General features: G+C 39.6%; 2 protein-coding genes across 4 annotated transcripts in view; one reads left to right on the forward strand and one right to left on the reverse strand.

Annotated features, from left to right (window-relative positions):
- Positions 1 to 171: 171 nt before the first annotated feature.
- On the forward strand, positions 172 to 22,232 carry HENMT1 (HEN methyltransferase 1). 2 transcript variants are annotated; one of them, XM_042464412.1, is made up of 7 exons: positions 172 to 266; positions 5,195 to 5,315; positions 7,904 to 8,016; positions 9,649 to 9,783; positions 10,723 to 10,905; positions 14,481 to 14,655; positions 19,849 to 22,232. In XM_042464412.1, exons 1-7 carry the CDS (start codon positions 193 to 195, stop codon positions 20,275 to 20,277), a joined length of 1,230 nt encoding a protein of 409 aa, XP_042320346.1. In that variant the 5' UTR covers positions 172 to 192; the 3' UTR covers positions 20,278 to 22,232. The 2 variants fall into 2 exon arrangements, with proteins under 2 accessions (XP_042320346.1, XP_042320347.1); XM_042464413.1 differs by lacking the exon at positions 172 to 266 and adding an exon at positions 2,264 to 2,388.
- FAM102B (family with sequence similarity 102 member B) overlaps positions 21,593 to 24,407 on the reverse strand; it is a 41,987-nt gene continuing 39,172 nt past the window's right edge. For both annotated transcript variants that reach the window (XM_042464416.1, XM_042464415.1), the window contains one exon: positions 21,593 to 24,005. In XM_042464416.1, coding sequence (XP_042320350.1) covers positions 23,963 to 24,005 — 43 coding nt within the window. In that variant the 3' untranslated portion in view covers positions 21,593 to 23,962. The remainder of the gene's footprint in view (positions 24,006 to 24,407) is intronic.

The following is a 24,407-nucleotide window of genomic DNA, read 5'->3' on the forward strand; positions in this document are numbered from 1 at the left end:
ATGTTTTAAAGGTGGTATGGTTACAGTAATTCAGCAATTCCTCACTCAATTTCTCTTAACTGAACTTCCCCTGAACTTAAATCATCTGCTTGAACCCTCTACTCCCTCAACGGAACTCTGAATTCAACCAACTGAACTTCAACTGAACTGAACTGTTGAGCATCACTTACTCCTGCCTTTTATATCTACTTGATGTTAGGAAATCAAGTTTGTCCAGTACTGTGGCCGTCACAGCGGGGAAACAAGGGACAAGCCCATTTAAACTGGTGAGCAGCTGTAATCTGGAATGTGCTGATTGTAGCAGGATCAGCCTTGGTTAAGAATTGGGTGGGAGACCTCCAACAAATAGCAGGCACTGTAGGCTTGATTCAAAGGAAGGAACTGGCAAACTAGGCATCCCCTGCCTAAGGAAACCCTTGGCTCAGCCATGGAAACCCAGCGGGTGAACTTGGGCAAGTCACACTCTCTCAGCCTCGGGAAGGCAATGGTAAACCTCTAAAGAAACCTGCCAAGACAAACCCCCGTGATAGAGTCACCCTAAGTCAGAAGTGACTTGTAAAAGACTAGAACAACTATGGCGACCCAGAGGACCTTCTCTGCAACCGCTCCAAAAATATGGAACAGCCTGTCGGACGAGATCCATCACGTTACAAGCTTGGATAGCTTTAAGAAAGCTGTCAAGATGGACGGATCTCTTCCGACAGGCCTTTCTGGAATAGTTTGCAGCCACCCATTGAAATGACTATCGTGTAGGCTATCCCATCAATTATCTCGTACCCCATCCTTCCTTCTGGTTTTAGTTGACTTAATTGATTTTAGTATGAATCTTTTAATGTATTTGTGATTTAATTGTTATTTTGGGGGGGGTTAGAATTTGGGATTATTGTATATTGTTATTTTACTATGTATTGGACTGTTTTACCATAAACCGCCTTGGTCTTAGGCGGAGTAGGAGGGATATAAATAAAAGTTATTATTGTTGTTATTATTGTAAGTCAAGGAAACCTTATGAAATTCATGGGGTCGACAGGAGACTGGAGGCACATAAACACACACCCAGGACAAAGCAAATTCATAGGATTATTGCAAAAAAGCTAATCTGTGAAGTTCTCCCTCTAACCAGGGTGACCAGAGGTCCTCCTTTTCCAGGACATGCCCTCTATTTCTGTTGCCTGTTCATTACAGTTACCTAGGGACCTCCATTTTGAACAGACCTAAGAAACATGAATTGACATTTATAGGAGTGTTCTGAGCTTTGATTTGGTCTGAATTAAAAATGGTCTTGTTTATGGAAGCTTTTCATATCTCACCCTGATATATTGGCCTGGTTAGACTGGGAGTTTATTGCTCCTCAATAGTTCACTGTTTTAGAGTTACATGATGTTTAAATTGTTCATGTTAAATTTTATGTTTTGTATGTAATTTTAGACTGTGAGCAATTGGCAGGGCCTATTTTATTTTTACCTTGTTTTTATGATTCTGTAAAGCACCTTGTAAACCTTACAGTGCTATATAAATAAACTTTTGGTCATGTCCTCCCTTTTTATTGAATGCCCTCCATTTCGAGCAGGACCAAGAAGCAAGAATTTACATTTCTATGAATGTCTTTTTAGATTTTCTTTGGTCATGTACTCATTTTTCTTGAATGCCCTCCATTTCGAGCAGGCCCAAGGAGCACGAATTTACATTTCAATGGTCCCAAACACACTGCAGAAATAATCCAGTTTGAGACCGCTTTAACTGCCCTATTTCAGTGTTATAAAACTGTGGGAACTGTGGCTTTCTGAGACATTTAGCCTTCTCTGGCAGAGAGCTCTGGTGCCACAATAAACTACAGGATTCCCTAGCACTGAGCCAGGGCAGTTAAAGTGGCCTCAAACTGGATTATTTCTGCAGTGTGTTTGGACCCATGAGTGTTTATTGTTGTTATTTAGCTTTTCTTTGGTCGTGTCCTCCCTTTTTCTTGAATGCCCTCCATTTTGAGCAGGACCAAAGAGCATGAATTTACATTTCTATGAGGTTTTTTTTTTAGCTTTTCTTTGGTCATGTCCTCCCTTTTCCTTTGAAATGCCCTCTTTTGCTGTGCCTTGTCCTCCTTTGCAGTTAGGAGGACCAGACATTTGGTCACTCTGCTTCCAGCAAAACAATCTGGTTGGTTCAAACAACATGAAAGGGGAAAAGGGGCTGCTGTAGAAAATGGAGGACCTTCTTCCCAGTGGCTTTAACTTTGGAGTGAGAAGAAGGCGGGCTTTTTAATGGGAGTGGCAAAGCCAAGGACCCTGATAGAAGAAGAAGGCCAGGCCCAGCAGCCTTTTGGGAGGAGGGAAGGTGTGGTTGTTGGGAAGATGGAGGCCTGAGGGGTCCCAGAGCCACTTGGTCCCTGCAGAGGTATACAGAGGCACCAAGGAGGATGGGGATGTCTCTGAGGGAGTTGTAGTTCCCCAGGGGCTGAGGGATAATAGTGGAAGGAAGCCTGGTGGTGGTGGTGGTGGGGAAGGCGTTGTGTGTGGATGCAAACATTTGGAGGTGGACTAATGGAAACATTGGGAGCCAGTGTTGTGGTTAGAGCTTTGGACTCTGCAGACTAGGAGGGGCCCTAGGTGGCCAGGGGTCCTCCTTTTCCAGGACGCGTCCTCCATACCAACCCCCTCTGCCCAGGAGGAATTCCAAAATGTCCTCCATTTTGAGCAGGATTCAGAAGCACGTGTTTACATTTATATTGTTTTTAGCTTTTCTTTCTTCACGTCCTTCCATTTTTCCCCCCTTGAGTGTCCTCCATTTTGAGCATGACTAAGAAGCATGGAATTATCTTGGGAGTTCTGATATTTTATTGGATCATGTCCTCCTTTTTCCCTGGAGTGTCCTCCATTTTTAGCATGAAGCAGGAAATTATATTTTTACTGAGTGTTTTGGATCATATCCTCCCTTTTTCTTTGAGTTCTTTGAGCATGACTAAGCAGCATGAAATTACATTTATATTGAGTGTTTGGATCTTTTCTTTGGTCATGCCCTCTTTTCCTTGAGTGTCCTCCATTTTGAGCATGACTAAGAAGCATGACTTTGCATTAAGGTTGAGTGCTTTTAGATTTTCTTTGGTCATGTCCTCTATTTTTCCTTGACTGCCGTACATTTCGAGGTGCCTTGACCTCTTTTGTGGCTGGTCAGGGTTCGATTCCCATCTCAGCCGTGAAACCCACTGGGCGAGTCACACTCTCTCAGCCTATATGCTTGTTTCTTCAGCTGACCTGGCTTTCAATAACTTAGAAATTAAGAGAAACCCCTCCCGTGTGATAAACTCCAATGTGTTGCTTAAGAGAGAACAGTGAAACCATGACCAAATACATAAATAAATAAGAAGGAAAGAAAGAGATTAGAAACAGTAGTGCTGATCAGAAACCATTTTAAAAGCTTTTTATTAAAAAAGAAGTTACAGATCAGTTGCTTAACACATTGAGAAGTAAACGTTACGCTTTGACATCCTGCTCCCCAATGAAAAGGTCTCCCATATTTCTAAAGCAAGTCTTAATTTCACCTGGGGAAAAAATTTTTAGGACCTCAGCACTGCAACTGTTTTTGGTAGAACATGGTTCCTACCTAATGAATGTGTGAGTAGTGAGGCTCCTCCTAAAGGAGTTAGTGACGACAAGAGAAAAGTGAGGGCCCCAAAAGAGAGGACAAAATAAAGCTGCTTTGGGTCACTTTGGAGGCATGCTGTTTAAATGATACACGTATCTTAAAAGGCCAGATGCTGCGCCAAAGCTGCACTGCAACCCTTAGGACTGGAGCATGGCTTTGGCACGGTTTCCTGCCTTTTAGGACACATGCATCATTTAAACATCATATCTCCAAAGTGACCTGAAGTAGCTTGATTTTCGGGCCCTGTGTCTCTTAATTTGGAGGGTGCAATACCTGAGGTGTGTGGTATGTATCAGTTTACATTTAATTACTTTGTGTGCATTCAAGTTACCTGCTGATTTATGACAATCCCATGAATTGCACAGGGTTTTCTTAGGCAAGGAATACTCAAGAGGTGGGTTTGCCAGTTCCTTCCTCTGAATGGTAGGTAGCCTGCAGCACCTGCTATTAATTGGTGGTCTCCCATTCAAGAACTAACCAGAACTGGAAATGCTTAGCTTCCGAGACCAGATGGGATCAGGGGCCTTTAGGGTATTTAGGCAGGGCATTGTTTCTTTTACTCTATACTCATATGCTACATTTTAGAATACTGGTTTATTAACAAGATGCTATGAATTTATTGGAAAACATCTCTGAAAAAGGGGTTGAAAAAAATAAGGTGGAAATGGATTAACATTCTTTACTCTCTGCCTCTGATTTTGCAGAGAAATGGGATAAGAAGAGTACAGTACTTCTTCTGAATAGTATGGGGTAGAAGAACTGAACTAACAGCTTTATGTCATTTGTATGCAGAGTTGGCTGCAGCCAGCAAAGAAGAATGTCCTTCTGTTTCCAGTTTACTTAGTGTTTTTCAATAAATGCACAGCATCTTCTTGCTAAGACAGTATCCTAAAATCTGACATATGCATGAAAAGCACTTACTACTAACTTTGTCAGAACATTTTTGGACACTTTTGTAGGTCATGCTGATCTAACTCACCAGAAATCTGTTCTCAACAAGTGAAGCATCCCAGCACTGTATTAAAAGGTGATATTGCTTATCTGCTGCAAGCTGAGCTTTTAATAATTTGTGAATTCATGTATAAATCTTATACATGGGCTTCTTTATTCAGAAGTATGGTCTTTTGATTTCAGCATGGCTACTTTCAAATAAATATACTGTACTTAGGAATAAAATTACACACCTTTTTAGCTGTCAAAACAATTATGTATTGGGAAATGAGGGTAGTAATCCACACATATATTCCTGTAACAATAAAACAAATGCTTTTACTAATGTGTTAGCAACATATTTTACCTCAGAGGCTAGAAGTCAATCTTGATGCCTCTGTCAAACATTGCAGGCCAATTCCATGGAATAAATTGTGGAAAGTGTGAAAAAGTGGATACAGAGAAATGAAATATTTAGGTCAGAGTGACAGTGTCATTGCTAAGATGTGAGATCTCAGTAAAAGTAGAATCCAACATGTAATATGACAAAATGTTAAATAAATTCTAGTCTACAAAATAATGGTTATGAATATAGTTTTTAAGGAGCATTCATATTTTTTGCTTTTAGCTTGGCAATGGATGTAATGCTGCAGAAAGAAGAATGCCCAAAGGTGACATTTACACCACCATTGTACAAACAACGCTACCAGTTTATAAAACAGTTAGTGAGCAAACATAAGCCTAAAAAGGTTTGTATGCATCTCTTAACAAAATTCATCATTCTTTTTCTCTTGAAGTAATCCTGACTGTTTCAGATGTGGTAGAATTCAAAGATATAGCTGTGTTAGTATGTAGAAACAGTATGTGGAAAGATCTTGTAGCACCCTTGAGACTAACTGAAAGAAAGAAATTGGCAGCATGAGCTTTTGTAGACTTCAGTCTACTTCCTCAGATGCATTTGGATCAGATCAAGTCTACGAAAGCTCATGCTGCCAATTTCTTTCAGTTAGCCTCAAAGGTGCTATAAGATCTCTGTATGTACTGTTTCAGATGTGTTATTCTGCAATAAAATCATATCACAGCCTAATAACTTTAATATCAGAAAGCATTAAAACATGGTTGATCAATACATGAAATCATGTTTCACAGTATTAATTTAATAAGCAGGATTCAATTATTTTTCATTAAAACATGAATGCATAAAAAGCCTTTTTTTAAAAAAAGGTTTAAACAACAACAAAAAAACCCACCAAATTTTTTTAAAACTATTTTTCAACCCTGATTGTAGTAGTTAAAAGTTTATGAATTTAAAATAATGTAACCAGCATCCATTGGATATCTTTGAACACATCAAAAGCATGCTATTTAATAGTGAAATATTGCTTATCTAGTTATATAGGAAAAGCCTTATTTTTAATGTACAAATATAGCTGTAAATGTGAAGAATATAAAGAACATAATTCCAGAAATCTAGATAATACAACTGAAATAGTAATAGACTCAAGGCCCAGTTAATGGCAGTTAACTGGCTTGTGATACCAGGAATATGTTTATGTTATCACAGATTCCTACTGCATTCTGTTTATGCATAATATAGGTAGTGTTGCATGATTTTCTGTAGATTTGTATGTGGGCAAAATGAAGCTCTGAATATCAAATAGAATATTGTACATGCATCTCACTCCTCTCCAGTGTGGTCTGTGATAGAGCCTTTACCTGGATATGTGGGTATTTTCATGTACCATTGGGGGATGCTCCAGTCAAAATGTGAACTATGGGCCTGAACAGACAGACCAAAATAAAGCTGCTTTGGGTCACTTTGGAGGTATGCTGTTTAAATGATGCACGTGTCCTAAGAGGCTGGAAGCTGCGCCAAAGCCACCCTCCAGCCTCTTAAGATGCATGTGTCATTTAAACTGCAAACCTTCAGAGTGACCCGAAACAACTTTATTTTGCCATATTTGTTCAGGCCCTATGAAATGAAGGCATAGGCTGGATGGTTATGTAAGGTTTCATGAAACACATGTCTTAAGAAATAGTCTAGGAATGTAAATTGCAACCTGATCCATAATCTAGATGGAAAACTGCTGGGAGCCCATATATGTGTGTGGGATATATATGATATAGTGGCGAAACAGACAAGTGGAACACATGCCCAGCCTGAATCCGCCTCTTTGGACAAAAAGGGAGCGGCAAAGATCTGTTCTTTTTGAGCCAGCTTTTCCTGTCCCACCGCCCCATGGTGGCTTCACGACACTCCGGTAGTGTGCAGCATGTAAACGCTGTGCCGTCAGAGCGTCATGTAACCATTCACATCTGGGCAGCTGGGCGGCTTCAACATGTCTTGGGGGCATGAGGTGTCTAAATACCACACTCACAAGCTGCCGATCTATTCCAGCCCATAATTAACTTTGTAAGAAGGCTTAATAACTCACAGTTGGTAAAGATAGAGTTGACAATTATACATATAATAATAATAATAATAATAATATGTTTTATTTGTATACCGCTTTTCCTATGATCAAAGCGGTTTACAGCATACATATGCATATACAACAAAGCAAGTAACAAAAAAAAAACAAAAACAAACTCTGCTTCTCTCCCCTCAAGATGGAGGTCGGGGGAGGGCTCTTCTTCTTGGCAGGCAGAGGCCTGTTGTTTCTTGCCTGCTTCTCTCCCCTCAAGATGGAGGTCGGGGGAGGGCTCTTCTAATAAGATGCTAATTAAATATAAATATAAAGAACAATGTTAAATTGTAAATATGAATGAGATATATAAAGTGACAATTTATTAATGAATGAAGTACAATCTTGATGGAAAGTCAAGGAAGGACAAAAGATGTAAATTCAATTAATCATGAAATGTAACGGACACGATATGATGTAGTTTAATTGGTGAAAAATTTAATAAAAATATTTTTTAAAAAACCCTCCACAGTTTATCAAGCTCTAAATGAGCACAATGGCTACAAAGTACTGTACTCCCATACCCCTTTCTGTCTCTCTCTATTCAGGTGTTTGCTTTTGCAGCAAAGATTGGTATGTGTTAAGTTGAAGTTCTTTATTATATCTGAACCAGGAAACTGGATAAATCTTCATTAATTAACCACAGACATAAAGCTAGAGCATGTGCATTCTGCTCCCCCCCCCCCCCCATTAGCTTTCTATTGAATAAGCTTTCTACTGGGATCTTATGTATTTTTCCCTATTGGTATAGATCTCAGTTCTGCCCTGTCTCATTCAAGTTTTTGGTAAGTTAAGAATTAAGGATCTGTGTAATTTTTTCTTTCAAAAATGTTAGTACAGAATACCTGAAAGTATGAAACTCTAATTGACAGGTGGCTGATTTGGGATGTGCCGACTGCATGCTACTCTGGATGCTGAAATTTTGCAACTGCATTGAAGTGCTTGTGGGACTAGATATCAGTGAAGATGTATTGAAGGAAAAAATGTAAGTAGGTTATCCTTTATTTTGTTAAAGTACTTTTTCTGAGTTCTAGAAATGTCAGTTAAAATAAATTATTGTTTTGGGAGAAGAAAGGAAAACGGGGGCTTTATTTTTCCTTTCTGAACAATAGAAGGATGGACTCCTAAGTTCTTGTGAGTCTGACAAAAGACTGAGAGCTAGTTTGAATTAAGAATGTGACCAGCAGTTTGTACGTCATTTTTCACATGTTTTCTAAGGTGATGATTTCATAGCCATTAAAAAGTGTATTTTACAGTTGAGAATATTGGTTCAGCTAGCCTTGTCTATAGTCAGTATGTAACTAATTAAATGTGGCATTCTTGACAAATTAAGTATGAGTGAATTCCACAAAAAATGACACCTAAATCAGCTAGCCTGAAGAAGAAGAGCCCTCCCTCCGGTCCATCTGCCTTGGTCCAGGCCTCAGAGGGAGAGAAGAATGCTGGACCTGATTCCCTCCCCCCCCTCACCATTCCCTTCTCCTTTTGTGTCGTGTCTTTTAGATTGTAAGCCTGTGGGCAGGGAACTGTCTGTTATCCCCTCTATTGTAAACCGCTCGGATTCCCAGTGATTGGGCGGTATATAAATAAAACCTATTATTATTATTATTATTATTATTATTATTATTATTATTATTATTATTATTATTATTATCTTATTCTACAGTACAGTGGACCCTTGTTATACACTGGGGGTTGGTTCCAAGATCCCCCGTGTATAACAAAATCTGTGTATGCTCAAGTCTCATTAAATATAATGGCATAGCAAAATGGTGTCCCTTATAAAAAAAATGGAAAATCAAGGTTTGATATTTGAAATTTATACTTTTTTGGAACATTTTCAAACCATGTATACTTGAATCCGTGTATAACAAATCCGTGTATAAGAAGTGCCAACTGTATATAGTGAGTAAGACATAATTGAAGCCACAAGGAGACAAAATTAGAATCAGTTTGAGGATACTTATCTGTGATAAATATTTATGGTCTGATCTTATACCATGATGATAAATCTGAAAGAAAGTGAATTCAGTGAATTGAAAGTACAGTGCTACCTCGGGTTACGAAATTAATTCGTTTCGCCGCGGCGTTCGTAACCCGATGCATTTCGCAAGCCGAAAAAGGCTTTTCCGAAGCGCGGCTAGCGGTCGCGTTTGAATTTCGCGCTGAAAAAAATTTCGTAACCCGAAAAAACCTTCGTATCCCGGAACAGTTTTTTCCAATCTAACTTTTTCGTATCCCGGAAATTTCGTAACGCGGTCAATTCGTATCCCGGGGTACCACTGTATGCATCTTGCTATGTGGACTTTATAAGTCACCTCTGTCTATACTGTAGGGAAAAACTGACGTTGCTGGTGAAGATTAAAAATGTGCCAAGTGTCAATATCTTAACTTTTTCAGAAATCTGAAACCATCTAGTTGCATTCCCCTGGCAGTGTTTTGGGAAGAATACTAGAAGTTTAAGCATGTCTTGCTTTCAAAAGGCCATTTCATAGTGAATGACTTCACCTGGTATTATCTAGAAAATGATTCACAAGATACCAGAAGCTGAGGGGAAAAGATCTGGGGAAGAAATCAGGTTTTTTTTTGTACTGTACAACTTGCTGTTTGCTTCTAGGCATAAACTGTCTCCCCTTCCTGGTGACTACCTCCAGCCAAGTGAAAGATCCCTCACAATTATCCTCTATCAGGGTTCAGTTGCTCTCAAAGACCCTTGTATGTTGGGCTTCGATATGATTACATGTATTGAATTGTGAGTATTTGAAATAGAATATTTACTTTTTAAAAAAGAAAGTAACCACAGATTTTCTTTAGAAAACATACATACATATGCCACTAAAAGAGGGCATATATATTGAATCTCGCTTTCCTGTTTCTAGTCAATTTTTCATAAACTAAAGTTTGCTAAATATCTTAGGTGAAATGGCACAAATTAATATCACTGAATTTAGGACTTAACTATCCAGTCTTTGTACAGATACCTGACGTGTGGTACAGCTAATATTGTGCAAGTGAGGGAGAAATGTGTGTGGAAAAGGGAGATGAGAATCCATAGCTCAAGGTAGTGTGGATGGGATGAGAAAGTGCTCGTAATTTAGTGGAAAAGCATATACCTTGTATATATAAATTTCCAGGCTCTGTCTCAAGTGGCAATAGAGGTTGGCTAAGATATTGCTTAATTAGAAGTAACAGTGCTAGACTAAGTACATCAAATGTAAGCTAACTATATATTGTTAGATACAAAGACCAAGGGGTGAAACAGACAGGAAAATAAGTCTGCTTCTGGATGGCTTGGGGATGTGGTGATCAAATGATTCACACCCCAAAGCTGCCTGAACCTGGAAAAGCCTCTCTGAAAAGGAGTCCTTAAAAATTGAATTTTTAGATTTCCTGCATGGCAGGGGGGTTGGACTGGATGGCCCTTGTGGTCTCTTCCAATTCTATGATTCAGAGCACCGTCCGGGACTGTGGCAGCAAGGTGGTTTGTGGCCGCATGTGTTTGTTTACTGTGGCTCCAGGGTGAGCAGCTCCGGGGCAGCCCAGTCCACCCTTTTGGGTGGTCTGTTTCGCCCCCAAAATAATTATTTTGTCGGAACGATAGTTCTTTCAGAAGATAATCTCGGAATTATTCATTATAGTTGTGCCTGTGCAGTTTCATGATATTACTAATAGTGATGTCTTCTACTTTCAGAATAGAACACCTGGAGGCTAATGTATTAGAGAAATTTCAAGAAGTGGTATTTGGTTTTATGTCTCCAACCATGATCATAATTAGCACACCAAATTCAGAATTTAATCCTTTGCTTCCAACTGTAACATTGTTCAGACACCCAGATCATAAATTTGAATGGAATCGATCACAATTTCAGAATTGGTGAGTTCAATCATTTTTAAAATATGTACATGGAGAGATCTTGTAGCACCTTTGAGACTAACTGAAAGATGTTTGCTTCCAGAAAATATGTTTGAGAAAATATGTTTGCTTCCAGAAAATAAATCACATTGGTGGTTGTTTTAGTACAGGAGTAGGCAACCTTTTTGAGCCGGGGGCCGGGTTGCTGTCCCTCAGACAACTGGGGGGCCGAAGCCAAAAAATAAATAATTAAATTTTTTTAAAAAAGAAAATTAAATATATAAATAAACCAGGACAAATGTGGGACAAAATTTTCAAATGGAAGACACTTTTTTTTAAAAAAATGGAGGACACGTGAAAAAAAATTGCTGATTTTTTAAAAAATGTTAATATAAATGCATGTTTCTGAGGCTTCTATAGACAATTGCCCCCCAAAGGCCCCAGCGGCAGTCGGTGGCAGGACCAGGCCGGGGGCCAGTCCCAAGGCCTTGCCGGGCCGCATCCGGCCCGCGGGCCGCAGGTTGCCTACCCCTGTTTTAGTATATGTAGCGGGGACTAAAATGAAATGTTTCCGTTATTGTTGACAGCCTTCATGATTTTAAATTCATTGTTAAGATTCCCAATTCTGTCTTGCTTTTCATTTTGGAAATTGCAGTAAATAGGGACAAAATGGGGGCGGGGGGATAATTACTTTTACTCTTTTTATTCCTTTGTGGGAATTCCCAAACCTTTGAAAAGACATGCATACTTTCACTGAATACACATCTTAACAGGCAGAGAGCTGGGGAAACTTCTCATTTTAAGATGTGGTGAGTAATTGGGGAAGGTGCATTCCCTAATATACTGTAGGGATGTTTAATTCTAATATTGCCTCTGCACCATAGTAATGCCAAATTCCATCCATCTGTTTTACATTACTACTGCAACCTCTGTCTGTGGCAACTGATCTCCACTAATTCTGCTTTGGTCAGGCCCCACCTAGAATATTGTGTCCAGTTCTGGGCGCCACAATTCAGAAAAGACATTGAGAAACAGGAGCGTGTCCAAAGGAGGGCGACAAAAATGGTGAAGGGTCTGGAAACCATGCCCTATGAGGAACGACTTAGGGAGCTGGGGATGTTTAGCCTGGAGAAGGTTAAGAGGTGATATGATAGCCCTGTTTAAATATTTGAAAGGATGTCATATTGAGGAGGGAGCAAGCTTGTTTTCTGCTGCTCCAGAGAACAGGACCTGGAACAATTGATGCAAGCTGCAGGAAAAGAGATTCCACCTGAACATTAGGAGGAACTTCCTGACAGTAAGGGCTGTTCGACAGTGGAATGAATGCACTCCCTCGGAGGGTGATAGAGTCTCCTTCCTTGGAGGTCTTTAAACAGAGGCTGGATGGCCATCTGTCAGGGATGCTTTGATTTGGGTTTCCTGCATGGCAGGGGGTTGGATTGGATGGCCCTAGTGGTCTCTTCCAACTCTACGATGTTTATCATACTATACTCTTGGAGTGCTACTATTCCACTTTGACTCCTCTGGCTGCCTCCTGTTGCATTCTGGGATTTGCAGTTTTGGGGAGGGGTATTTGGAATTCTCAGGCAGAGAACTTCTCTGCCTGAGAATTCTAAATGCTCCTCCTTGAGGCTGCCGATCCCAGAGTGCAGCGGGGGGGCAGCTGGAGGAGTTGAGGTGGAATGGTGGCATTTTGTTAGTATAGTGTGATAAACATCTATGATTCTATGATTCTATGATCACTAGTTGTCCCCTCACCATAGTTCCTAAGAATATTTGAGTGTCTCCAAGCATACTCATGTTTCAGAACTGTTAACTTGGTGTCAGTTCACACATTACATTCAGACTCGTGTGTCTGTTTAATAATCTGAGGAATGGAGATTCCTTTTGCAAATCAGTGGAGGTGTTCCATTTTGTTGGTAACAGAATACAGTATTGTTAGTAGTTACTAGTGCAGGAACACCAGAGGAGAAATGGAACAGTGGCATTTTCTTTCATTTTCCCATTGGTTTCATCTTGTGAGCTTATCGCATGTATTATTAAACTGGCTTACCTCTATCTGGTTTAAGGGTTAATTTGGGCGCACCCTGATCTTATCACATGCTTTTTACTGCTGAAATTGCTACCTGAATACAGTCTGGGGCCACCCCTGCTTGCAGAGCCACTCCTCCCGGCTCTTTTTGAATTTGGGAGTTTTAAGAAAATTTAAGGTAATGGCCGACTTAAGAAAATGGCTGCCAGAGTGGCTCTACCAGCCAAATTAACCATTTGCCAGCCAAATTAACCCGTAAATCGGAGAGAGGTAAGCCGGTTTAATACATGCAATAAGTTCCTTGGTGAAGGTGCTCCTAAGGAACTATTTTCATAACAGTTGCAATTTTCTGTCATTGCTGCCAGAACCTTTAGATGCATCAGCTCATCAGTAAGTACAGCAATAGTAATAGGAAGGGAGATACAACTAATCCGTTTCTGAAATGGCGTCCTTGCTTGTTCTTCCTTCATGGCTTACTTTTGATAAGTGAGGAGCGGCATGGTTTTGATAAGCAAGCAGCAATTTGACAGTGCTTATCAAACTTTACATGACAAAGATTCTCTAGTACGTGCAGCATGTGTTGCTCTCTATGTCAGCATTCATACTCCCAGCACTGTGATAATACAGAGACCCCTTGGTAACCTCTGGGGCTTGCTTCCAGGATTCCTCGTTGATACCAAAATCCATGGATGCTCAAGTCCTGTTACATACAGTGGAGGAGTAAAACTATGTCTTTTATATAAAATGGCAAAATCAAGATTTGCTTTTTGGACACACACACACACCATATATACTTGACTATAAGTCAACCTCATGTATAAGTTGAGGACAAGTTTTGGGGCCAAAATTATAGCTTTTTATATGACCCATGGATAAGTCGAGGGTACAACCTAGGGGCATGTAACAAAAGATCTAAAGGATGAAGCAAAGAAAAACAATGCCAAAGAACTTACAGATTCCAGTGAACATAATTGTTTGTGCTAAAGGCTGGAGGGATGACAGAACAGAAGGAAATAATTGCTTCCAGGACAGATCCAGTGATGGTGAACCTTTTAGGGGCTGAGTGCCCAAATTGCAACCCAAAGCCCACATATTTATTGCAAAGTGCTGTGTCCCTCTGGCTTTCCAGTAACAAACTCTGGCAAACTCTGTGTCGGGGCAATGGCACATGTGCCCACAGAGAGGGCTTTGAGTGCCATCTCTGGCACGCGTGCCATAGGTTCGCCATCATTGCGTCTTGCCTTTCCTCAGGGTATTGTTCCCTTTTTTTATAAGAGTTAAAGTAGAGGACTTATATTGACCTATTGATAAGTCGATCCAGGTTTTTCAGGCCAATTTTTTGACTAAAATTTCTAGACTTATATATGAGTATATACAGTAAATATTTTCAAGGCATGGAAGGTTGAATCTGAGGATGCATAATCCATGGATAGGGAGAGCTGACTGTACTATATGCATATCCAACTATTGACTCCCCTTTCTCCCAAAATATTCTGTGATATTTGGGATATGCTTGATAATTAAGATACATTTATTCAATGGTTTTGTGTTTTGTCATACTTAGGGCCCAAGAGACTGCTGCTCGCTATAATTACACAGTTGAATTTACTGGATTAGGAATCCCACCTCCTGGAAAAGATGTTGGATTTTGTACACAAATAGGTGTGTTTGTGAGAAAATGTATAAAGCATGTGGAAGCCACCCGATCTGAAAAATACCAAGATCATGTTTATAAAATTGTAAGTAGATTGTTTGCTTCTGGGTGATGGAATACATTTAGTACAGAGGAACTATTTTATTAGTGAGAAAAAATGTTGTTACCTCTGTGATATGAAATGACTTTTGCAGTCTTGGTTAAATACCTTTTGGGATGGAAATCCTATTAATTTTCAAATGAACTTCCAAACAAATGTTTTTTTTATGATGGATAAACCAATGGCATGGAGACAAGATAAAAGCGTGAGAGTAATTTTTGCTGTTAAATGAGATGATCTAAATATCCCAGACTAACATTTTACCTGAAGGGAAAATGTTACTCATTGTATTTTCTTCCCATTTAAATGGGAAGGAAAGCTAAGGTCAGATAATTATGGCCCGAAACACACAGGCCGAATAAAGCAGCTTCTGGCTGCTTTGGGGGTGTGGCACTCACAGAGGCCGCAAGAGTTGGCCCAGAAGGGAGCAGTGAAAATTGCTCCTGCCAGCAGCCCATTCGGGATTGCAGCAGTAGTCTTTATTTCTGGCTTGCTTCACCCCTGAGAGACCATTTTTTTGAAAGTGCATAAAAGCTTTTAGAGTGTGGTGTGAAAGTTTCTACCAGAGGGCTAAATCCAGTGTTAGCCCTATGTAAACATATCAAAATGAATAGGTCATGTTAAGCACAGCTAATCTAAGCCTGATTTAAGTGAATTTGGACTTCATAATGCTAAAATTGAATTTAGTCAATTATATTTAAGCCTGAATTTAAATACTTAATTCGGTAGGCCACTGTAAGCTTGAATAATCATTTAACTGGATAAAGTAGAACAGAAGAATCAACTACGTATGTTACTTTAAACATTTAATTCAAATTAATTTAATTGCAAGTGAAATTTTAATTTTACGTTATTGGCTTTGGTTTTAAATAATGGTTATTGGTTTTAGGAAGATTTGAATATGATTTTTGGAGGAAAGGATTACTCTTGCTTAGGCATTTACACGTTTACAGATGCAGTCTTATACACTAGGGTGGGCAACTTTTTGGTATATTGTCATCCCTTGAGACACAAGGGACTGCAACCTCTTCCACTCTTAAGTCACCAGCAAAAAATATTTTCAGACATACAGTTCTGCTTAAAAGAAGGCATGCAGCATACAGACATTTTCTTTTCACGCCAGTTAGCACTTCTGTGAAGCTTTCAGGACAGGGGTAATGGTTATTAAAGAAAATATGCACTTTTTTTTGTTTGTCATTAACTGCTGTCAGGTCAACTTCGACTTATGGCAACTTTAGAAATAAGAGACCTCCAGATCACTCTCTAATAAATACGCCTCCTCAGGTCTTGCAAACCCGGGGCTATGGCTCCTTTCATTAAGTCTTTTAATCTGGGATGGAGTCTTGCACCCGAACAGATCTAACTTGCGGAATGTTCCAGAACTGAGCAGTTTTTGGTGGTAATCCCACCTCTTTGGGTACCGGCATAAGTAGCGCCAAGAGCTACTCCCTTCACTTCCTTTTTATCTGTCATGTGATTCACTTTGGGATCTTCAGTGTTGAGTAGCAAACTTCTCTCTTTTTTGTTCTAGTTTTCTTTCCTATTTTTTTCTGATCTCTCTCACACACACACACACACACACACACACACACACTTCTTGTAGCATTAGGCTTTCTTCCATCTTTTCCCTTCCCTTATCCCCGAGTTTGTTAGTGGCTTTAACTTTTTCTGCATGGCCTCCAACGTTCTTTTGAAAAAATGTGTTTTGTGGGGTAATTCCTTGTACAGACAGCCATGCAGAATGCTTGTTATGTCTTGGAGAGGGTCACCATATCACTCGTGTACAATTTGCTGAAGCTTTACCAACCAAGCCCTGAGAAACCAGGGTTATAGGATACAAACACTTGTAGGAGCAATCTCTTAAGGTTACTGAAGTTGCAAAGACCTATCCTTTGCATACCATGTCCATCTCCGTTTGCAATAAGTGGTCACTGCCTTCTGTTTTGGAGGATCTGTCCACCTCCTTTTCTACTATTGGCTCCCCTTTACTGTTGGTAGCACAGCTGACTTCCTATACTCTAATTTCGGTCATCCAATCTGAAATCTGAGGCAATTCCAGCCCCATTGACTCCAAGGAAATCCTTGTTGGTCAAGGCAAAGGGCACAAAAAGAGCATGGAAAACTCGGTGGCACCTGTTGAGAAGAAAAAGGCAAAACAGAAGGATAAGGCAAAATGAGAACTGTCTTGGTCAGCATTGCTACCAGTAAGTGACTCAATGGGGTGTTCAAGTCTGACCAGTGCTTCATTTCTAGTTATGATTGAAGAGTCTGTTCAGTTCAAGAGGAGTTGCAAGTGGTATGAATTCAAACAACCAGCCCTCAGTAGAGTACCATGCCTCTCTGGACAGATAGTTGCCTGCCCGCCAACTACCATGCCTTTCAGCTTGCCCTCCATCTCTACCACTTCATTGGGCATCTGTGTCTTTGGCATTATTGCATGACAGGCATGAATGTACACCCCCCTGCAGCCGTTCCTCATCCTGCGAAAGGCCATCTCAGATTTGGTGCCGGTTCTGATACTGGGATTGGCTGGCTATGACACCAGTATATTCAGACTCTCACTCACCACTGTTGTGATAATTCTGAACACTCCTGATACCAACATCGCTACTCAGAACCCTTTCAAGCGTCTAATTAAGCTGCCTTGTGCTGTTATATGTACCTTCTCTTCCCATTTATAGAACATACATATTAGCACTACAGACATCACTACCTATCTTGAGGGCATTGTTGGGACCAAAGCCATTGATAACAATCTTCATTAGTTTCACCTCACCATTTGCTCTCCCCAAGTTGATGATACTGGTTTTGTTCTTGGATCTCATTCTGGCGCTAGTCTTGCCATACTATGTCTTCCATTTCAGTATCTCACCCAGTGGCTCCCATCCACAGCTGTGGCTAAAGTTTCTATGGTTTTGAGACCACTGGAGCGCAAAACCCTTTTGGCATTGACAGTGCTTCAACTGAATTGGGAAGCCTCCTTGGCAACAAGATCAAGATACTACATGTATCTTGTCATACTACATGTCAGGCCTGCAGACTTCCACCTGTGGCTTCAGCCCTTCCAGCATCACCACTTGTTATGCAACATCAAGAGACCTGTTCCTCTTCAGATTCCTCAGATGATGAAGACAAGGTATTCCCTGACGTGACCTGTCAGTTGCTGTTCCTGCATGCCTCTTTGATACCTGAAGAAGTGGCCAATACATCTCTGGTGTGTTCATCAGTAGATCTTCAGCCCTGTGTAGACCTCATTCTACACCCTCGGGCTCAAGGTAAAGTCCAGGTCATGACATCCCTGGACTTGATTTTCCAAAGGATCAACATACAGAATGCAGTTTCAGCCATGCCACTTTGCTTCCAACCTTGCTGCAGGCTGTCAGGCTTTTGACCCTGACCCATGGCCGGTATTGATCTCTGGCTCCTGAAACTTTCCTTGTGGCAATCACCTTAGCTAAGTATGCAGAATAGCCCTGTGCTCTATGTTTGGACCACCCTATATAATTTTCCATAGAGACAAGGTGGTGCTCTATTTCAATCCTGTGTTTCTTTTCCTATTGATCTTCCTATTCCATCTTAACCAAGACGTGTTGCCAGCTGCCACCAGGACCCTTCAACCCAGCTGAAAAAGGCCTTGTGTTGTTTGGATGTGTGGAGGGCTTTGGCTTACTATACTCACTATACTGCCCCTCTGAAAGCCCCCTAAACTGTTCATATGCTACAGGGATATAAAAGTGGTTTCTCAGTTTCCTCACAGAGACTGTCACGATGGATCATTGATCTCATGAACTTGGCATACCAACTTACTAAGAAACCTCAGCCATTGGGGCGCAGACCCCACTCGACTTGTGCATTTTCCTCCTTTCAAGTGTGGCTGTGGGGCATCTCCTTGCCAGAAGTGTGCAGAGTGGCTATCCGGGCTCTACCTTCTACTTTCATCTGGAACTACCAGATTGATTACAGGGCATGGACAGACACAGTTAAGCCAGGAGGTATTGTCCAGTCTTCTGCTGACCTGTCCCACCTCCATCAGTAAGTTAGCTAGTCACCCATTTGTGTGAGGCACAGAGACCATGAAAGAAGAGTTTCCTTACCTGTAACTGTAGTTCTTTGAGTGGTCCTATATGTCCTCGCACAAACCCATCCTCATCCTTTCCTTTCTTGCAGGTCCCCCTGACCTTATGACGGACACTGGAACTGAGTGGAATAGTTCTTGGCATGATTTATGTTTGCGCCCCAAAGGGAAAGCTGAAACATTCAGTGAGTTTGATCACAGAAACCCCATTTCTGTGAGGCACAGATGGCCACTTGAAGAACTAGTTACAAATAACCAATCTGTCTTTGTACTGATTTTGAGGAGACATTCAAATGATGACACTGTAATAGGTCTGCTGCTAGTTTGTGTAAACTGTATACCTTTTGGCAAGAAGCTCTTACAGAGGAGATAAACTGAAATTGCTTCTCCATCTCTCTCTTTTCAAGGCACAGATTGGTGGCCTTGAAAATTGGAACAAGGAGTGTGGCAGCTATTGTGCTGTAGAAAGACATCAGTTGTAAACTTAAGAGCAGAGGGAATGATAGGATTGAATTTTGACATAATTTTGAACAGGCGTGGGCAAATTGCAGACCATAGGCTGCATATGTCATCCAGGGGGTTTCTGTTAGTCTGCCAAACTCCTTTCATCACTGTATCCAAATTACCAGAAGTCCGTCCAGAGCTACTCACAGAGGCCTTTAGTTCACTGCTGAGTCCTCATCTGCTTGCAATAACAACAACAAAATTGACAAAATGACAAAAGAAAATGTTATGGATTATGGCCTGCTGGGAGGGGTGAAGGTGAAATGTGGTCTCTGCATGCTCCATAGCTGTCCTTCCCTGCAGTAGAGGAAGTTGGGGAAGTAGCCATTTTCTCCATTTGCCCTCCCCCTTCCTTGTTTCCTTACAGAACAGCACTAGAGGGGGAAACAGCTGCAGCATCCCCTTCCCTCAATGTGAAACCTCTGTTTGGATCCTAATTCTGTTTTGAATGGCAACAGCCCTCCCATTTACTGAGGGGCAAGTTTGAATTCAAGCCTTATTTTGTTGTTTATTACTTATATTAATTAAATAGATAGCACTTAAATTGTATACTTGAATTGCGCTTTATAAATGTTTTGGGTTTTCCCTCCATGTCTAAGGTTTTCAAAGCTGTGTATCCAAGCCTTAAAGAGGAGAAGTACTTGCAGAATGCAGTAGTCAATGAAGTAGTTTGGACAGCGCAAATAATTGCAAGCGAACTGTTGGACCACCGAAAATCTGAATATAAAAAGCATTGTGGTGACTGTGTCGAAACAGAATCCCGATTCAAGCCACGTAATAGCTTCCTGAAGTATTTGGAATATCCTTCTATACTTGAACCTAACAATAAAAATATGGAACCCTTTATTAATGGAAACACAGTTTCCATACCTCTTGCAAAAATCTTTTCTTTTCCCAAAGTGAAGCAACTTTGTGGGAACTTTGAAACACTTAGTAAGTTCATAACTGGCAAAATTGCACTGAGCAGTGATGGGTCAGCAGTGCTGATTGACACTGAATATGAAAATGAAGGGCATAATTACTACTAGATACTTTTAAAAAATGCATGTTCATGGTACTAACTTCACTGATGGAAGGAATTTTAGTTAAACACGGGTAGCTAATAGTTCAAAACAAACAAGGACCTAGTACACGCACTAATAGAAGATGATGATGGGGAGCAGGAGGTACTGGGATAGTTTGCAATAGCCATTTAATAAATGGTTCAGCTACAGAAGAGTTTTTTTGTTCCAGCTGTTTATAACATGTGCATATGTATCCACACAATGTAAAGCTGTAGATGGATAAATTACACTTAAATAGTTTGCTGTGAGTTTTTCTGGCTGTGTGGCTGCATTCTGGAAGAATTTTATCCTGACTTTTTGCCTGCATCTGTGGTTGGCATCTTCAGAGGATGGTGGCATGGTAGTGTGGGGAGTATAAATACCTGTGAGACCCTTGTTTGGGAGGAAGTGGCTGTTTACATGTCAATGGTGGAGTTAGTTTGTGTGCTGTACTAACTCCACCACTTTCATGCCACTACCCTCTAAAGATGCCAGTGAAAAGTCAGGAAAAAAATTCTTCCAGAACGTGGCCACACAGCCCAAAAAACCCACAAAAACTTATGGATGCCAGCTGTGAAAGCCTTTGAGTTCACATTACATTTTTAAACTTACAAATTAGCTGATTGTAATGCAGTTCATTGGATAACCTATATGGTTGGAAATTAATCACAAGAATAAGAAATGGGAACTGTCTTGCAGGTGAGGCAGAGGGATATTAGAATTGAGATTAGAGAAAAAATAGTAGTCTAAAAACATGGGAGGAAGTGGTGCTAAATATGTGAACAAAAGTACACAACACTGACTGCTCAGAAAAAATGGTATAGTGTTGTTTCTTTGATAACTTCGGACAACAGTTTGTATAATTAATGTTATGTGAAGTAAACTTTATAGTTACTGTTGGAATACCACTAATCTTACTTTGTGTTCCTCATGAATCAATGCCAAGTAACTGTCATTTTACACTTAAAATGTTTGAGTGCCAGTGTGAGCACTATGGCAGACAAAATATGTCTAAAAGAAATCAAAATATACAAAATATATTTAGAGTAATTCCAAGCAAACAGTGTATAGAAAGCATGAATATAATCTGTGAATTAGTTCAATAAGTATATAGTGATTCTAGTTTAGATGAGGCAACCTACTATTTTCAGTAAGAAATGCAAAGAAAATTCTTTTTCTACCTTAATTTTACAGAAGAGTACATACAGGTTGTCAGTACAGTTTGTTACCCCCTTTTATGTAACCACTACAAGACATCCCCCCGTTCTTTTCTTATTTAAGAAACAAAACATCACAAATAGAGGTTGAAGACAAAAACTTTTATTGAATTTGTAAGATCCCCTTGTATGTTAAATACTTACTAAAAAAACTGACCTTACTAAAAAGTATTTTTGCACATCACTGTACAGTTTACACAAAATTAATGCCATACATAAATATGAAGGTCATTTCCCATGTCTCAGGGACATGATTGGAATCACTTCATTGAAACAGTTCAGTTGACAAAAGTGCATGATAGTTATTCAGGCAATTAATAGAACTTGCATATGGAATTTAAAGAAAAACATATCAGCATGATGGACATAAGAGTAATGTGAATGTAATAATTTTTATACCAATTAAGACATCTTGTAACAATTGTTTTCTCCCTTGTATTTTCTCAATGCCAGCATTTCTTGAAATGTACCATTATCCAGGACTGACAATTTTCAGAACTAGAATATCCTTCAATAAATTCAAACACTATTTTAGTGGCTTTTTAAAGACTCCAATAGCAAGCTCAAAGTATAGTTCAAAATAAATGTGCATTTTTTTGTGCAGCTTTTAAAAATGAGATCTCTGCTTATACTGAATTAGAACAAGTTCAGACTGGATAAAATGCTGTATAAAGCAGCAACAATGCTATTTCTGGTACCATAATAAAGAAGTAATAGATTTCATTTGAACAATTCATGTGTATGATTCAAAGAAAAGGAGTTAAGACAAAATTTATAAATATATATGTAAAATAATTCAGGCTTTAAAAAAACATTTTGCAAAAGACTTAAGTCATATTTCTTCAAGAACACTCACTGATTCCTGGGAACCACTAAGAATATGAAATGTTTTGCATACACCAGTTAAAAAGCAGAAATCTCAATCAAATTTTTTCTAGCAGCTAAAGTCTGTGACACCAGAAGCCAGATGTCCAACTTTATAGCCTTTTCACATACACCCCAAATTTAATATCCTTTTTACAAAAATAAAATGAATTACTTTAGCTGTCAGAAAATACAATTTCAGTTGTTGCATAGACACACTGTACTGTTCCGTTTGTGCAAATGCGCTAGTCACAACTTTCCCAGGGATGTTTATTGGCAAAAGTTCCATTGGGTACTAACTTAAGAACAGCTCAGTGAGATAATGGATAAAAATTAGGCCCAGTTTAAAACGGGACTTAGCATACCATTCACCCATGTGGACGTTCCACACAGCTGGCATTACCTTTAAATGATGCTTACTTCATGCACTGACTATACATCTGCAGTGTATAAGGTTCTAGAAGACATTAGAGCATATATTTCTAGGAAAATGGGGCCAAACATCTTTTAACTGCAATGTATACTTATAAGAAATAATATCTTATTTGCCCACAGATGTGCCTCATTTAATTGGATCTGAATATGCAGTCCTCAAAGGAAAAAAAAACTTCATTTTTAGATAAGGGTGAAGGAAATAGCTAAATAAAGTGCTTCTTTGGATAGCTTAAATTAATAGCAATTATATTAACTGTTTTGCTGGTTGTTCTTAGCTTCATAAAAGATAGTTCAGAACATTCCTCAGGACAAGGCACTCTTTCAAATGTTAAGTCAACTTGATACTCTGTATCACCAAGCTCTTCATTACAAATTGTCCAGTGATGACAGAGGTTTCAGTTAACACCTATTATGCAGTTTTGGTTTTTGGTATAGACCAAATATCAGTCAAGACAACCTTAAAATGTTCAAAGTTATTTCACGAAGTTAATTCTAAGGGCCCCAATATTCTTGCTGACACTGAATGCTATACTGTAAACAGTAAACCAATATATGCATGTATCATACTTACATTTACCCAGAGCTAGTCACATAAGTTAAAGTGGTTAAACTTCTCCTTCTCACATGCAGCTCAGCTTAAGGTTTTACCAGTATGTAAAAATATTTCATATTAGCTTCTTCAAACATAGTTAGCTCAGTCACTTTCTTGAAGCAGCACATTTGATTTTATATTAATTTTGTCTTGACAGAAATCACTTTACTATAAAAAGGTAATTATAGTGTTTAAAAACGGATTCTTGGGGGCTTAAGGAAAATGAAGCTGAACCAATGCACACTATTGCATGAGTTTCTCTATGCTGACAATTAATGTAAACGTACTATGTTCAGCTAAATATCATCTGTTCTATCTGCTCAAATGATGATTCACTTTAAACAGAATAATGCAACAAACCCATGTACAGATCCACAATGGCTGGCAAATAACTAGAAGAAAACTGCCATATACCACAGGTAGGTACAGAATAGGGCATTTCAGTGTGATGATACCAAACTCAGGCCAATGTAAGCTGACATTTCAGAAGAGCCCATCTTCAGTAGTGTAGAGAAGCAAGCAAGTGCTGGAATTCCACGAGTTCTCTCATTTTACATCAGTTCTACCGTTTAATCACTACTTGTTCATATGCTCCTGATCCAACTCTGAAAAGGTAGGGAAAAGGTTAAAAAGTAGAAGCAAAGAATAGAGCAACATTATGTTCATGCATACTGCAGAAATCTGATGTCACGACTTGCAACTTACATGACTCCTGTCAAGAAAAATCCATGTCAAGTAAAAATGTGTGCTGTAACATTATGCTCTGTGCTGAAGTGAGTGGCAGCTAATGGAAGTAAATGGGTGGGATGGAACTGGAAACAATAGCATCCATTTTTATTTTTCAAATGATATATGACGTTAAGCTGTTGATTTCAGCAGTGGTCATGCATATCTTGAAACATCAACTTCTATTCCCAGTATGTTAACTAGAGATCCACCCTACAAAGCAAGGTGGGATAGTCACATGTGACAAGGATGTTACTCTTGCAGCATCCAGACTGGAACTC

Source organism: Sceloporus undulatus, chromosome 4 (assembly GCF_019175285.1).
Source record: "Sceloporus undulatus isolate JIND9_A2432 ecotype Alabama chromosome 4, SceUnd_v1.1, whole genome shotgun sequence".
Lineage (NCBI taxonomy): Eukaryota > Metazoa > Chordata > Lepidosauria > Squamata > Phrynosomatidae > Sceloporus > Sceloporus undulatus.